The 16,005-nt window shown below is 51.6% G+C and overlaps 1 protein-coding gene across 1 annotated transcript in view; it reads right to left on the bottom strand.

The window, feature by feature from the left end:
• The window catches only part of ITSN1 (intersectin 1), a 247,032-nt gene that overhangs the window by 29,441 nt on the left and 201,586 nt on the right, over window positions 1-16,005 (bottom strand). The window contains exons 29-30 of the mRNA XM_017883938.1: window positions 2,238-2,359; window positions 297-403 (exon numbers count right to left, since the gene is read on the bottom strand). Coding sequence (XP_017739427.1) covers window positions 297-403; window positions 2,238-2,359 — 229 coding nt within the window. The remainder of the gene's footprint in view (window positions 1-296; window positions 404-2,237; window positions 2,360-16,005) is intronic.

Below are 16,005 nucleotides of genomic sequence, written 5' to 3'. Positions count from 1 at the left end.
CGCCATCAGGAGCCAGCCTCGTCCTAGCCCTGGAAATTCACCACCACAGTCATTCACCCAACAGCAGGCTCTGGGGGGCCCAGGCGACCTACTCTCGCAATGAGAGATTCGGAGTGCGTTTCCAGAAAGCATGAAGGCACAAAAGTTGATGGTGCTTGTGAGTGGCAATGAAAAAAAAAAAAAAGCCAGAAAGAAACACAGGGCAGCATGCAGGAAGGACACACAGACCCACAGAGGTGCTAGTGCGTGAGAGCCGAGGAGGCCAAGCCAGGCTGGGGATTAGAGGAGAGGCTTACTTCAGTAGTTTGATATTACACATAATCAGCTCCTTCCAGTTCACAAAAATCATAGCAACCTCTTTCTCTGTCAGCAGCTCAGACTCCATCAGGGGTTTTTGAAAGATCTACAGATGCAGAAAACGAAGCAGTTCAGAAAGCAGTTAGCTTAAAACTCACACACGCACACACCGATCCGCTGAGAGCAGGGAGAGGGCTCAGGTGTCTGTATCTTGGCTGAGAGGCCCAGAGGTGAACGCCCGCTTTCCTGCAGTTTCTGAAGCAAAGAGCCCCTCCTCTGCCCTGGAGGCTGGAGGGGGGTCCCCAGCAGAGCCTGCGTTGTTTACAGGGGAAGGAGGCCAGCTGAAGTCTCCACGAGACAGGTCTTAACTCCACCAGACAAGCAGGGAGGCCGGTACCAAGTCATGCACTCAGGCTAGGCGGTCTCACCTGCCCACTGGGAGGGGGTGGGCCGGTGTGAAAAGCAGGGCTTAAAGATGCTGGTGGCTATGGGCAGTCCCTTCATCTGCACAGGTAAACTGAGGGCATTCTGAGAGGAGCAGCCCAGGCGGCAGGTCCTCTAATAAGCCAGTGGCCCCCTCGGTGACTGACTCCATTGCTGTGTCCTCAGCCTCCTGGGCTGACCCTGGACAGACCCAGTACTTGCAGGCCCACTACAAGGGGTGGGTGCCACCCTTCTCCTGGGCTCTGGAAAATGAATGAGGCCCTCCAAGCTCTGTGTGGTTGGGCAACTCGCAGTAAATCACAGATCTCAGTGGAACCCTGTGTGGTAGAGCCCCCGCCTGCAAGGAGGTCATTTTCTCCCACGGGAGGCAGGAGGCACTTCGGAAGGCTCTTTAGGGAAGGGGATGGCCCATCTTCGACATAAACTTGGCTGGGCTGTGGCTGCTCCCTGGGAGTCCTATTCCATAGGAGTCCTTAAGCCGACGTTGAACCTGGCATGTTCCAGGGCAACCACATACGGTGGTGCGTTTTGCAGAGTGCACAAAGGAGCCGTATCTAAGGGGTGACACTTGCACCCTGGACATCCTGAACTGTATATTTAGTAACAGTCAAACACCTTGAGAAAAGGGTACCTTTATGAATTTGCATCAGTGCTTCCTAAGTGTTAACGGTGGTCCTGCGGCCAACACCTCACCCTGTACTCCTCCAACAGCGGCGAGCCCTGCTGTGTCTTTCCTGGATGTGAAGACTATCAGACAAGATGGTTTCACACCCATTTGGTGTGGTGGTGGTGGTTTCCAGACTATCACAGTACTTTCCAAACTGCAGGTCCATCTCTGCAAATCCCTGTCTCCCAACATGGCACCTTCCCCACGGATGTGGAGAAAAACGCCTGCTGAGCAGCAGGGGCGCCCGGCTCCGCGTCTCCCCATAGTTCTGGCTGGGGTGGCCAGGGTCCTTCTGGGAGGACTGACAAGATGAGGAGGCATCACCTCAGGTCAGGGGGTTTTGTGGGGGCCTGGGAGGAAACGTTGCCATTCTCAGTGACAGGTTTGTCTCGGGGTAATATGTGGCAGGAATGACTCCAGATGGCAGCTAGATGGCCCCCATTTCCAGATGCAACACTGCGGGCCAGGAGGGCAGCGTGGCTGGCTCCATGGCACTCCCTGCTTGGTGGCTGAGCTGCAGCCACTCCGTGTAAAGCGCGGACTCCAGCTCTCAGTCCACATGACTCCATCCATCAACTGCTCAGGGACTCACTAGACCTTGGCTAAGTGATCTCTGTCCCTCTATGGGAATGACTCAATGTTGGCCACAGATAAGCAACGAACCGTCTCTGCGGTCAGAATCTCCTAGAGCATTTGCCGTCTGGATGCTCCCCAAACATCAGAAAGTGTCTTGAGCTCAGAATCAGGACGCAGACCTCCTCAGCAGAACCCTCCCCACTCCCTCCCTCCTCGCTCCTTGCCGTACCCCCTGCCCTCCCAGCTCCCTTACCTCTGTGACCAGCTGCAGGTCGTTCACGTAGTTTTCCTCTGTCACAATAAGCTCATGGATGTATCCTTGTCGCTTTCTTTCAGTTGGGGTCAACATATCCAAGAGATGTAAGTCTGAACACCCTGGAAAACACAACCATTTGGGAGAATTTAGCACAGTCTCGGGAAGCCCACACTTCACACAGAAGATCCTTGTGGCTGCTGGGCCCTGAGGCCTCGCTCCAGTCCAGCAGGGTCGTGGGCTGAAGTGTATCCTCCCCAGTAACATGTGGAAGCCCTTTCCCCGGTACCTGTGATTGTTACCTTATTTGGAAATAGAGTCTTTTCATATATAATCAAATGAAGATAAAGTCATACTCAGGGTGGGGCCCTGACCCTATATGATCAGGGTCCTTATGAGAAGAAGACACAGAGACAGACAGGCAGGACCTGGAGTGATGTGTCTCCAAACCAAGACACACCCCAAGCCTTCAGGGTGAGGCTGGCACCTGTCAACACCTTCATTTGAGACTTCTGGCCTCCAGGAATGTGTGGCAATACCTGTCGTTTTAAGTCCCTCCATTTGTGGTGGTTTGTTATAGAAACTGACACAGGCGGCACACTCCTGCTTCATCAGAAACACGAAAATAACGTGAAAATAAAACACTCAGTGACGACTGGCCAAAACTCCTGAGGGCTCACGCCATGTCAGGTGGTGAACTGCATTTAATGCTCAAGTATTATACTAAAATTATCCCCATTTTACAGACGAGGACACTGAGGTTTACACAGGTTGACTGGCCCCAGCTCTCTCAGCTCAGAAGTGGTGAAGGCAAGAGCCGAACCCTGAGACTTGGGCTGCAGGGGCTGTGCTCTATCCCCGATCTCCAGGAGTCCACGTGTTATCTATGTTGAGGTTGGTTTGTGGAGGATGAGGTGGCTGTGCTGAGGCTCTGATGGTCCTGGGGACCAGGCAGATGCAGGGTGCCTCCCGACAGCACTGGGCACACTCTTCTGGGCAAGGCTGCTGCCTTGCCCCTGGGGCAGCTGAGCAGCAAGCTTGCCACAGACAGGGTAGTCCCTCCCACTGCAGAGAGCCTGGCATGAGACCACCACGGAGGCCAAGGCTGCCCGAGGGGGAAGGGCTACTCCGCTGCCCTGAGATGGTGCCCGCACTGGAAGTGGAGCTAACTCATGACTCTGCTCACTTAGCTTGTTATTTGGGGTTTTGTTTGAATGTTTGAGCCTTCTGCCCCAGACACACTGGAATGAGCAGGAGGGAGGCTTGGTTCTTGGGGGCATCCCATGTGCAGGCCTGGGCTCACCTCTCCTTTTTCTCAGAGGTTCTTTATTTAATCACAGAAGCCAGACTTGGAAGACAGACCCAAAGGTGTCCCGAATGCAGGTGGGAGGGTCCGGGCTGAATCCCCTTTACTTGTTCTTCCCATCCTCTCTGTTCCCCTCAAGGGGGCGCAATGGAGCACAGTGCAAAAACCCCTGCTGGGGACCAGTGGCTATCAAAGCGTGGTCCCCAGGCTGGCAGCATCAGCGTCACCCAGGAGTTCGCTAGAGATGCCCCTGCTGAAGTGACTCTGGAGGTGGGGGCTGGGCATCTGTGATGTAACAAGCTCTCCAGGGAACTTTTTTTTAGGTGCACTGATGTTCGAGAAGCCTGCTCTGGACTAGCAGGGGTTCCTTGAGTTTCCATCTTCCCTCGAGGGAGTTATCTGAGGTCATGACTAATCTAGCCTATATGCTGAAAGCTTCTGCAAATCGTGTGGTCCCTCTGCGGCAAATGATGTCAGAGCTTTCTTGGCAATTGCTTTGCTGCTGTAGAGGCTGACTCTCGGGTTGTGGTGCTTCCAGACCTTGGTTTTGTCCCTTCTCTGGGCTAATTGTTCTTTCTGGATGCCGTAGCTTCTCTTGCTGGGACAGGAACATCCCAGGACCAGCTGGGAAAGCGGCAGGAATGAGCCATCCTTACATCAACACCCTGACCTCACTCAGAGTCCCCTGCCCTGAGGTCAAGCAGAATTCCCCAGGGCTGCGCGGTGAGCTCGCACCTTTGCACAGGTCTGCAGATGCGTCTGAGCTTGGGCCCTCTGCTCAGCCACAGGTCTGGCCCAACTGTTCTTCCTGCCTCAGGGCATAGATTGTCTTTTATTAAAACAGCTGCTCCAACAATGAACTCTCAGGAAGGAGGCAGGCCACAGGGCTCACTGATTCCGTTCAGCCGAGCTGCTGTGTGAGCTCGGGTTTGCAGGAAGCTAAGTGATGTCTCCGAGTTCTTTGACTTTTATTGGGAAGGTCACCCAAGAGACACTCGAGTCTGGGGGAAATATATCTTGTTCCTGCCCTTTTTCCCCCCACTCTCCTGTGAGGGAGTGAAAGGGCTCAGGCCTCAGGTCATTTCTTGTTAAAGGGCTGAATGCAGCCCCTGCATTAGGCAACCTGGATGCCCTCTCACGGAAGCAGAGTCCCTGGAGTGTTCAGGACGTTCCATTCTGCAGGGAGATTAGAATATTGGCGCAGAGTGGTAGCTCTAAAAGTCACCGCACAAACACGGTGCAGTGACGTTTGCAGCCACAGAAACATCAGGCCAGTGGTGGCCACTGGCTGGGCCAGTTTTCTGAATGTCCCTTTGAGGATGTCCCACCGTTGCCTTGGAGAATCTGAGGGATGTTATGGGTTCTTGCTGCAGCGAGTACACGTGTACAATGCACACATTTAGGGCACACTTTTATCGGGTTCACAGGCCCTTTTGAAGACTGTTCATAGATCTTATTCATTCATTGGGCAAATATTTACTGATGTCCTACTATGAGGCTGGGACTAACCACTCTGGGTGCTGGGGATTCAGGACAGAAGAGGAGAGGCTTCTGCCCTCCAGGGTATAGCTAAGAACCTGGGGGTCTGGTGGTCCTCAACAGGGGGCGGCACTGCCCCGCCCTCCGCTGAAGGTGGTACTGCTCCTACCATGCTGAGGTCAGTACTGTCCCCACTCCCCAGAGGCTGAGGTTGCACTGCACCCCACTCCAGCACCAGGGCTGAGAGTGTGTTCTTGGTTGTCATAGTGGAATCTGGCAGGCTGGCCAGGGCTGCTAAATGACCCACAACATGCAGGACACAGAACTGCCCACCTCAAATGCCAGTCGAGGAACACCCTGTAGAGAAACACTAGCGTTACTTGAAACTGACAACCCGACCAGAGTTCCAGTCTGCAGCACGGAGGTGCGAGGGGCCAGCAGACACGCATAGAATGATGTGGAATCGGAAAGAAGGACCTATGAGGAAAAGTCCTGGCTTGCTTTGGATTTCAGAAGTTCTTCTGAGTCTTCAAGTTTTACATGGTGCAGGTTGTGAAGAAGCTCAGAACCAGAGCAACAGCAGAAGGCTCAGGGTAAATTTGGGCCATTTGTCCAAGAATCCTAGGAGCCTGGGGCCAGTTGGGGACAAGGTGGAGGGCTGCTGCGTGGCCTCCTGCTTCAGGTAGTGTTGGCCTCTGGTCCAAACACTTTGCAAGGCCCAAGTCAGAGCTGATGGAGCTTGGAGGTCAGGGGAGGCTCAGGGCAAGTCTGGGCTGCTTGCCCCCACCAAATTCCACCTCTTGCAGGTCGACCTACCACCCTGCCTGGAGACAGGGGTATGGTCCTGATGGCCTCTGCACAACACAATGAAAAGCAAAGGTTTTGTGGGGAGAGTATTCTCTACATTATGTGCCAACGATGTTGGCTTGGAATTGTCTTTTTAGCCATCAAATTGACCCATGGGAGGCTGTTTTAAAACTTGCTGGTGAATGCCAGACCAAGAGAACCATTAAAGATTTGAAATAGGCACTTTGAACTCAAAAATATCCTTCCTTTGAAAATTTAATATTTAGAAAACAAGCGAGTTTAAAACTCCATTATTCAAAGTAGGGTAAATGGAAAAGACATTTCAAATAAAAGCGTTTTCTTTAGGGGTGGAGGGATGTGGCCCTTCCCTCCTTTGGGTCCTAGGATAAACAAGGTTTCTGGCCCCTTTCCCAGGGAAAACGAGAGGAGAAAACACATCAAATGGTTTTCCATGAACATCTTGGTGTGACGGAGGGATTCTCAAAACTAACTGAAATCCACACGCAGCTGAAATAATATTGCAAATGACTCCAGGCGGTTACAAATGATCCCCCATTACAGCCCACATAAAATTCCTAATCTATGTGCCGTCCCTTAGAATGTTGTCTAGACACATTTACGAAATGCAGAGAGATGTGATGGCCTTCTGGAAGGATTTTTTGAGTCTAGGCCCTGGAGGAATTCATGGAGAAAAAACCTTACCAATAAAAGGTCATCTTGCTTCCCTCAACTGATATTCGTATGAACAGCATCATTTCAAGAACTTGTTTTATTATAAAAGTAATACACAAACACACGCTGACTATTAAAATTTCAAGGGCTACAGAGCATTCACCCATCTCCACACCTCCAATTATTCTACCTTTCCCAACGAGAAGCAGAATTTTGAAAATGAAGCCAGCCCCCGCAGCCAGTTGCCCATTGAGCAAAGCAAATAAACAGACCTTGTTCCTGTATGAAAGGGGCCAAAATATACAATAAGCTGGTCCATAAATATTTATTAAGTTTCTCTGAAGTCCAAGAGATGCAGAAATAAGCAAGATACTGTCCTTGTCCTCAGGCAAACTCACGATCTTGGGAAAGACACAACAGGAACATTAAATTTAAAATATTAATAGCAAGCAGCTGGGCTTGGTGGCTTATGCCTATAATCCCAGTACTTTGAAAGGCAGAGGCGGGTGGATTGCTTGAGCCTAGGAGTTCATGACCAGCCTGGGCAACATATCTACAAAAAATTTAAATTTTAGCCATGCATGTTCTTAATCCAGTCTATCATTGATGGACATTTGGGTTGGTTCCAAGTCTTTGCTATTGTGAATAGTGCTGCAATAAACATGTGGCACATATACACCATGGAATACTATGCAGCCATAAAAAGGGACGAGTTCATGTCCTCTGTAGGGACATGGATGAAGCTGGAAACCATCATTCTGAGCAAACTCTCGCAAGGACAGAAAACCAAACACCGCATGTTCTCACTCATAGGTGGGATTTGAACAATGAGAACACTTGGACAGAGGGTGGGGAACATCACACACTGGGGCCTGTCGTAGGGTGGGTGGAGTCTGGAGGGATAGCATTAGGAGATATACCTAATGTAAATGATGAGTTAATGGGTGCAGCGCACCAACATGGCACATGTATACGTATGTAAAAAACCTGCACGTTGCACACATGTACCCTAGAACTTAAAGTATAATAATAATTTTTAAAAAATTAGCCATGCATGGTGGTACATGCCTGTAGTCCCAGCTACATGGGAGGCTGAGGCAGGGGGATTACCTGAGCCCAGGAGATGGAGACTGCAGTGAGATATGATCACGTCACTGCACTCCAGCCTAGGCAACAGAGCAAGCACCTGTCTCAAAAGAAAAAAAAAAGAAAAAGAAAAAAGAAAAGAAACGAGAAAAAAAAAAAGAAATTAAAATAGCAAGCATTAAAAGAAGAGCCCAGGCTGGGTGCGGTGGCTCATGCGCACTTTGGGAGGCCGAGGCAGGTGGATCACATGAGTTCAGGAGTTCAAGACCAGCCTGGCCAACATGGGGAGACCTCGTCTCTACTAAAAATACAAAAATTAGCTGGGCATGGCGGCAGGCACCTGTAATCCCAGCTACTCGGGAGGCTGAGGCAGGAGAATCGCTTGAATCCAGGAGGCAGAGGTTGCAGTGAGCTGAGATTGTACCACTGCACTCCAGCCTGGGTGACAGAGGGAGATTCTGTCTCAAAAAAAAAAAAAAAAAAAAAAAAAGCCTGTGTGCTGTGCTGATGGTGGAGACAGTAGGACCTCAGAAAGGAGCAACTCCTCATGCTGAGGGGAGGCTTCCTTGAGGGCCCTCCTGAGGCTGGGTCTCCATATGGCTGGGGAGGTCAAGACCATATACTGGGGGGTACGGCACCAGCAGGAGCAAGCCTTCACCCAGGTGCCAGGTCAACACAGAGACACTGCAAAAGATAAGGTGGAAAGCGGGGAAAGGCCAGATGACAGGGTGATGCGGATTGTGATGCCAGAACTAGAGTTCAGAAACAACATGTGGAAGGATCCGGAGAGAGAGCAATAAGCAAGCCCGGGCGATGGCTTTCATCTTTAAGGGAAAGGATCTACCAATGTCTCTGGGGACGTTCAGCCCAAATCCTCCAGCTAAATGGCCCCGGATCAGCAGGATCTATGCTACTTGGGCTCCTGGAGGTCCTGTCTATACTGTAGGGTTCTCCCCATGGCCCGAGTCTCTCCTGCCAGGTGAGCCCATGCACCCCAGGGCTGCACTGGCTTCTCCCGGGCAAATTAATCTAACTGCACTCCCTTCAACATCCTGGGCCTCTCCTGGCAGGTGTGGGGTGGCCTGTCGTGTAGGAAAAGTAGATGAAGCCATGTGGATGTGACGTGAAGAAAGTTCTCTGGCCATTTACCCTGCAGCTGATGTCTGAAGCCCCAGCGTTCTCCAAGCCATGAAGTCGTGTCCTGCTGGGAAGCAGCATCTGCGCTCGGCCCTGGGGTTCGGTGAGAAGGAGGCAGGCCGGGTCCTTGTCCTCTGGGAGCCTGCTGGTTGCTAGACCTGGGCGTCCCGGGCCAACCTGGATCCTTGCTGAGTTGCAGGCACTTCGCACAGGGTATCACGCCGAGCGGTTATTAGTCCTTGAGACCTCGGAGATGCAAATCCTCAAGACGTGATTTTTATGGGGGTCTGGAGAAGCCGATGGGCAGAGGTGAGGGGGAAGGAAGGCCACCGATGCACCAGAGATCCTCATGGGTCCAGCAGAGCTCAAGCATCCACCCCAGCCTGTCCTGGGGACCCCCCTTGCCCCATGTAGCTGGGTCCTCGGGAGGCTTCCACTCAGATGTAACCCAGATGCTTAAAGTGCCAACGTAACTCCAAATAAGCTTTGTTTTCTCCCAAGGAGGGGAGTCCAGTCCATAGGGGTTGCCAGGCAGTTTAATGACTGCTGAGAAGTGGTGAAGATCAAATTCTTCTTAGGGATAAATCATCTCTTAATTTTCCATAAAAATGCACATTTTGGAGAGAGAAAGGGCGTATCATTCATAGCTTTATAATGGGTGCTGGAATCCTGGCACAGCTCTACATCCTCCATAGTAGGCATGCTTCAGCTCATTCCAGGCCCCTTTCAAGTCCCACCCCGGGTTTTCCTTCTTTCTGACTTCCTGTTCTCATTGTGCCCTCTCCTGTAGTATGAGTAGCTCCTGTTAATAAGTTTCTTTGCCGGGCGCGGTGGCTCAAGCCTGTAATCCCAGCACTTTGGGAGGCCGAGACGGGCGGATCACGAGGTCAAGAGATCGAGACCATCCTGGCTAACACGGTGAAACCCCGTCTCTACTAAAAAATACAAAAAACTAGCCGGGCGAGGTGGCAGGCGCCTGTAGTCCCAGCTACTCGGGAGGCTGAGGCAGGAGAATGGCGGGAACCCGGGAGGTGGAGCTTGCAGTGAGCTGAGATCCAGCCACGGCACTCCAGCCTGGGCGACAGAGCGAGACTCCGTCTCAAAAAAAAAAAAAAAGTTTCTCTGGTACAAAGGTAGACTGGAGTGTTATAATGAAAGTGCAAATGCATTTTGATTGGAATACGAGGGAGGAGGCTGTTGGTTGTTGTTTTATTTGTATTTTTAACTTTCGTGGGTACATCATAGGTATATATATCAATGGGGCACATGAGCTATTTTGGTTCAGGAATGCAATATGTAATAATCACATCGTAAGAATGGGGTATCCGTCCCCTCAAGCATTTATCCTTTGTGTTACAAACAATCCAATTACACTGTTTTAGTTATTTTTAAATGTACAATTAAATTACTATTGTAGTTCCTCTGTTGTGCTATCAAATACTAGGTCTTTTTTTTTTTTTTTTTTTTTTTTTGAGACAGAGTCTTGATCTGTCGCCCAGGCTAGAGTGCAGTGGTGCAATCTTGGCTCACTGCAGCTTCCACCTCCCAGGATCAAGCAATTCACATGCCTCAGCCACCCGAGTAGCTGGGATTACAGGCATGTGCCACCATGCCCAGCTAATATTTGTATTTGTAGTAGAGATGGGGTTTCACCATGTTGGCCAGGCTGGTCTCGAACTCCTGGCCTCAAGTGATCCATCTGCCTTGGCCTCCCAAAGTGTTGGGATTACAGGCATGAGCCACTGTGCCTGGCCAAATACTAGGGATTTTTTGTTTTTGTTTCTGTCTTTTAGACAAGTTTTGCTCTGTCACCAAGGCTGGAGTACAGTGGTACAATCTCAGCTCACTGCAACCTCCGCCTCCTGAGTTCAAGTGATTCTCCTGCCTTGGCCTCCCGAGTAGCTGGGACTACAAGCACATGCCACCATGCCTGGCTAATTTTTGTATTTTTAGTAGAGACAGGGTTTCACCATGTTGGCTGGGCTGGTCTCAAACTTCTGACCTCAGGTGAACCGCCTGCCTTGGCCTCCCAAAGTGCTGGGATTACAGGTATGAGCCAACGCGCCCGGCCAAATACTACGTCTTATTCAAGGGGGCCTGTTGTTTTGATGAGAAGGATTTGAAAATATTTAGCAGGGGAAGAGGAATTTGTGTTGGACTTCAGCAGGCTAATATTGCTGTTGGGGGGACTGCAAGCAGTGGTTAGGGATTCAAATGGCGGAATAATGGGAGTAAACAGAAGTCGGAGTTGGGGTCGTGGAGCCCTGGTGGGCAGGTGCAGAGGAGGGAAGCAGGCTCTGCGAGATGGTGAGTCCTGGGCGTTAATGTGGAATGCCACTCGGAGCTCACAATGCTGGGTGCTGCACATGTGTGAACTCATGGAATCCTCACCAGGAATCCTATGCGGTAGCTATACTGTTGTTATTCCCCACTGAACAGACAAGGAAACTGAGGCACAGGGAGGGTAAGTCAGTTGATAAATGGCAGAGGGAGTCTGACCCTAGAGCTCAGGCTCTTCTCTGGAGACCTCTTCCTCCTCGCTGGTGCGCTGGCGCATTAGTTTGCTCAGGCTGCCGTAACAAAGAACCACAGACCCAGCAGCTTAAACAACACGTATTTTCTCATGGTTCTAAAGATACAAAGTCCAAGATCAAGGTGACAACAGGGCTGGTTCCTCCTGAGGCCTCTCTCCTTGGCAGGGTCTTTCCTCTGTGCATGCAAATCTCCAGCGTCTGTGTGTCCACACTTCCCCGTTATTAAGAGCACCCATCAGACGGAATTAGGGATCACCCTAACAGCCTCGTGCTCACTTCATCACCTCTTCAAAGAATTTATCTCCAAATGAAGTCATATTCTGATGTCCTGGGAGTTAGGGCTTCAACGTGTGAATCGGAGGGACACAGTTCAGCCCTAATAGGTGGGGAAGTCCAGTCGAGAACGCTCTGGCAGCAGAGCTGGGAAGGTCTTGGCTGGGTTTCAGGGGATCAGCGTGGCAGCTGTGTGTGGGTGGCATGGATGGGGTTGTGGCCCTGGAGTTTGGCCGCATACTGGGGTCACCCAAGGAGTTTTTAACAATCCCAGTGCCCCTGCTGTACCCCAGACCAACTAAACCGGACTGGCTGGAGTGGGGCCCAGGCATCCGTTATCTGTGAAGTTCCCATTGTGCAGCCAAGAGATCAGAGGAAAGATGGCCTGGAAACCAAGACACCTGGCGCAGAAAGGGAGTGGGATTTGGAAACCGATCTGTCCAGGCCCAGGGAGCATGAGAGCTGCCACAACTGCTGAGCTGAATCCAGCCCATGGCAGGCCACTCAAGCCATTGTGCAAGAGGCTCAATGGCTGTAGTCACAGAACGCCATCTCTCTGAGCCCAGAGACCATGCGACACTCTGCTCCTGGGGCCCCCTGAAGCTGCGCCTCAGGCCACGCTGCCACCACTGACCCCCAGGCCTGGGGCTATGGCTTCAAAGGCTACTCTCTCTGCTCAATGCCCTCATTTTATGAATGGAACAGCAGATTCCAGCGATGTACGGTGACCTTCCCTATCAAGAATAAAATCTATGCTGGTGATACATCAGGAAATGGAATCATGAGGAAACCACCAGCTTTTCAAAGGGCAGGCCTGAGGGTGGTCCTTACGCTTTTCTCTCTCAGTAGATTCCTGCAAGTTCAGGCTAAGAGGATGGGCTTGTCCTTGGAGCCCAGGGCTGGTGGGGACTGCTGGGAGATGGCAGTGGACAGTCTAGGCCAAGGCAGCCAGACCTTCTCTGAAAATGACCATTGGCTGACCAGTCCCTGGACAGCCCCAGCCCACAGGAAGTTCTGGAGGCCAGACCAGTTCTGAGCTGTCCAGAGGGGCAGATGGACTTCTCATCTCAATGGAACTTTCTTCAGAAGGGTCTAAGCACACATGGCCTGCTCCCTGGGGTCGGTCTCTTCTAACTTAGCAAACGGATCCCCTAGGAACTCAAGAGGCAACCTGAGCCATGACATTTCCTGCTCATTCATGGCAGCTGCGTAGATCCACAGGGGCCCCTGCTTTTGTGGGGCTTCCATTTTGGTGGGGGAGACAGAAAACCAAATACATACATAAATAGACAGTACTGAAGGTGCTTATAAGAACGATGAAGAACAATCCCTATGCTTCATAAGCTCACTTCCTGTTTTGAGGTCTTTTCATGAGAATTTATTCTTTAAATGATGGTGCCTCGTTTACCATTCCCTTTCCTCCTGGGGAGGGAAACCCAAGCACAGGTTTTGTGTTGGGTTCCAGGCTACACGCAGCAGGGAGAATGAACACTGTGATGTGTTCTGCCCCTCACAGCCTAGCTGGGGACGAAGGACCAAGCCTGTGGAACAACAGGTGGGTAGAAGGGCAACCCAGGACTGTCTGCCACAGCACTTCCTGAGCAACTGGCAAGAGTGAGGTGCCAGGGGGATATGCACATGTGGGAGGTAGGCCCTACCCTCTGGTTTATAATCAGTGGGGAGGCAGGGTACCCTGCAATAAGACAACTATACAAGGCAAGGTACCATCGCTGTTCATAAGTGTTGTTACCATGGAGGTCTTAATGGGATGTAACAATCCACAAGATTTGGGCCCTGCCTCCATGAAGCTCACAGTCTAACTGGGGAGGTGAGAGTGTCTATGTATTTCTGTATCGGCCTTTCTATCTAGTCATCTTTCTGTGTGATAAGGAATTCAGGAAAGAGCTGAGTTGTTACAAGTTAATGGAGGAGGAGAGGTGGCAGTGAAATTAGGAGGGGTGAAGGCAGGTGGGCAGGAAAGGCAGGGGAGGTGGGGCAAAGGCATTTGCAGCTGGGGCGTACTAGTGGCTTAAATGAGACTCAAGAATCCTGGGGTGGTGGTGGAGGCTGACGTGATGGCGGGAAGGTTCTGGGTTGGGTGAGACGGCACAGAAGAGTGAGGCTAGATGATGAAGGAAGTTCCTGGACCCAAGCACCACCTCCCTATTGGACAGGTGGGAACCCAAGGTCCCTGGGAGGTAGACAAGGGGGGTTGAGTCATGCAGTCTCTAAAGCTGGGGGAGGCTCCTTGCCCATACTACCTGCCTGCACCCCCATCACTTCTTGCTGACATGGGCCCAGGATGCCACAGTGGGCACCAGATGTGGGTTCCAACTCTCTCTGAGGAGGGACTCCCATGATGAAAATGGACCTTTCCATAAAGTGGTTTGGGGGGCCAAAGGGGATTTTTTCAACAGGGCCATTTGGAAATTCATGGGGGCAACAAAAGCCTGGACTTTCATGACAGGTCATGACGGTGACACAAAGGTGGCAGAAAAAAGAACGCTGAGCAGGCTCGTGGAGAGCAGCTCCGTAACCAGCCAGCCCAGTTTGCCCTCTGCAAGCACAGAAGAATGCAGGGGTGAGGGAAGGCTTCCTCGAGGAGGTGACAAGTGAGCCATGCTAAAATTCAGCACAAATAGGAATCAGTGAGAGGGAAGGCCAGAGGGCTGGAGAAGGGGGCAGATCAGGCAGGGCTTGCAGACCAAGTAGATTCGGGTCTTTTATCTCGGAGGACCGGGAATCCCCTGGATGATTTTAAGCATAAGAAGTGATGTTTTTAGAATAGCTCTCTGCCTGCAGCCTGGGGGAAGCCGGAAGGAGAGAGTGGGTGCAGAGAGACCAGGTCAAAGACTCAGCCATCCTTCTGCGAGGAGCAGGAGCAGGAGCAGCTCCTTCAGCCCTGGCCTTTGCACTTGCTGTCCCTTGAGCCCCTTGATCTTTGGACATGCCTCCTTTGCAGCCAGGTCTCCATCCCCTCTTCAGAGGGCCTTCCCAGGCCATCCTCTCGGCTGGATCCCTGGCCCCCCGTCACGCTCTGTGCCACCTCATCCTTCACTAGCTGGAAACACCATTCATTTCTCTGCTGCTCGTCACCTGCTCGTGAAAGTTTTAGGCATCTCCTCTGCTTGTGTTCCACGGAGCACGGCCCTATGACCAGGAAGGTTCCATATACCTCGGCCACGACTCTCAGTGGGCAGCAGGGGAGGTAAACAGGGTAGACTGGGCCCCTCCTGGGCTCATGGCCCACACAGCAGGAGGCAGGGAGAGGAGAAGACAGGATGCGGAATGGAAGGGGAGGCGGACAGGACTGGCAGATGTGCTTCTGAACCTAGAGGATGGGATGGAGTGAGGCATCCCACTGGATACCAAGTCCGTGGAGGGCTGTTACTGAGGATTCAGTTGTGTGGGGCCTTGCCACGGGGCCTCAGGACTCCAAGGTAACGCTCCAGAGACGAAACAGGCATCCCTGGCCTGGTCCCCTCTGCTGGGGCAGACTACAAGCTCGCTCTGCTGGGGGCCTAACAGAGCGGAACCACACGTCTGGATCTTGAGAGGCATCTTGGGGGTGCACGCAGTGGGCAGGGAGGGAATTAAGCGTGCCTGGGGCAGCTGCTCTGGAGACGGAGCTTTGGGGCAGCATCCCCCAGCAGCCCACGCCCCTTATCTAAGCTGGATGATTGCTTAAAAAATCCAGCAGCCGGCATCTCTAGGGGGCTGAACGTTCCATTCTTTGCTGGCAAGAGAACACAAGGCCACAGAATGCCATGATGAGAAATAAAGGACCCAGTGACTCAACGCATTTGTGACAGGTTTATTGTGGAGCGCTGCATGGGCCTGCCAACACAGTCCAGACGTGACATTTAAAAGCCCTGCACATTCCATTTTCCCTGGTGGCCTCCCCACCATCGACCGTGTGAAACACAGGCAGCTTGTCCACATCAACCAAGAGTCTGCTGAGTAAGCTCTGGTCTTTGGTCCAGAGGTCTCTGCACATTGCAGGAGTGCAGCGAAGGTGTTTAAAAAGCTGCTTGCTTCCACCGGTGGGCCTCCTGCTATCAGGAAAGGGGGCCAGGGTTCGTGCACAGATTGGTGTGGCAAATCTTACAATGAGATAGCTCAAAGATAGCCGTCCAATCTTTTCTCCCTGAAATTCCTAATCTATAAAAGCATGTTTTCTAAAAAGTCTTAAAAATGCACATAACCTACCTGCTGTTTTGGTTTAATAAAAGAAGCCACTTGATTGGATTCCGTGATGCTCACTGACCAGGCACAAATGCCTTTTCTCTCCAATAAAAACAACAGCAACAAAGCTACTATTCTCTGCTTATTTTCTGCTAGATGTCATCATTATCTCTCCATATGTAAAACAGGTTACATAACTTGCCCAAGATCACACCACTAGTAAGTAGCAGAGCCGGCATTTGAACCCGTGCTCTGAGTCACCATCCTGGATTGCTTCTTAAGCCTCTAT

Source organism: Rhinopithecus bieti, unplaced genomic scaffold, assembly GCF_001698545.2.
Source record: "Rhinopithecus bieti isolate Rb0 unplaced genomic scaffold, ASM169854v2 scaffold_13207, whole genome shotgun sequence".
NCBI classification, from domain to species: domain Eukaryota; kingdom Metazoa; phylum Chordata; class Mammalia; order Primates; family Cercopithecidae; genus Rhinopithecus; species Rhinopithecus bieti.
This window is presented reverse-complemented; position numbering and strand designations above follow the sequence as displayed.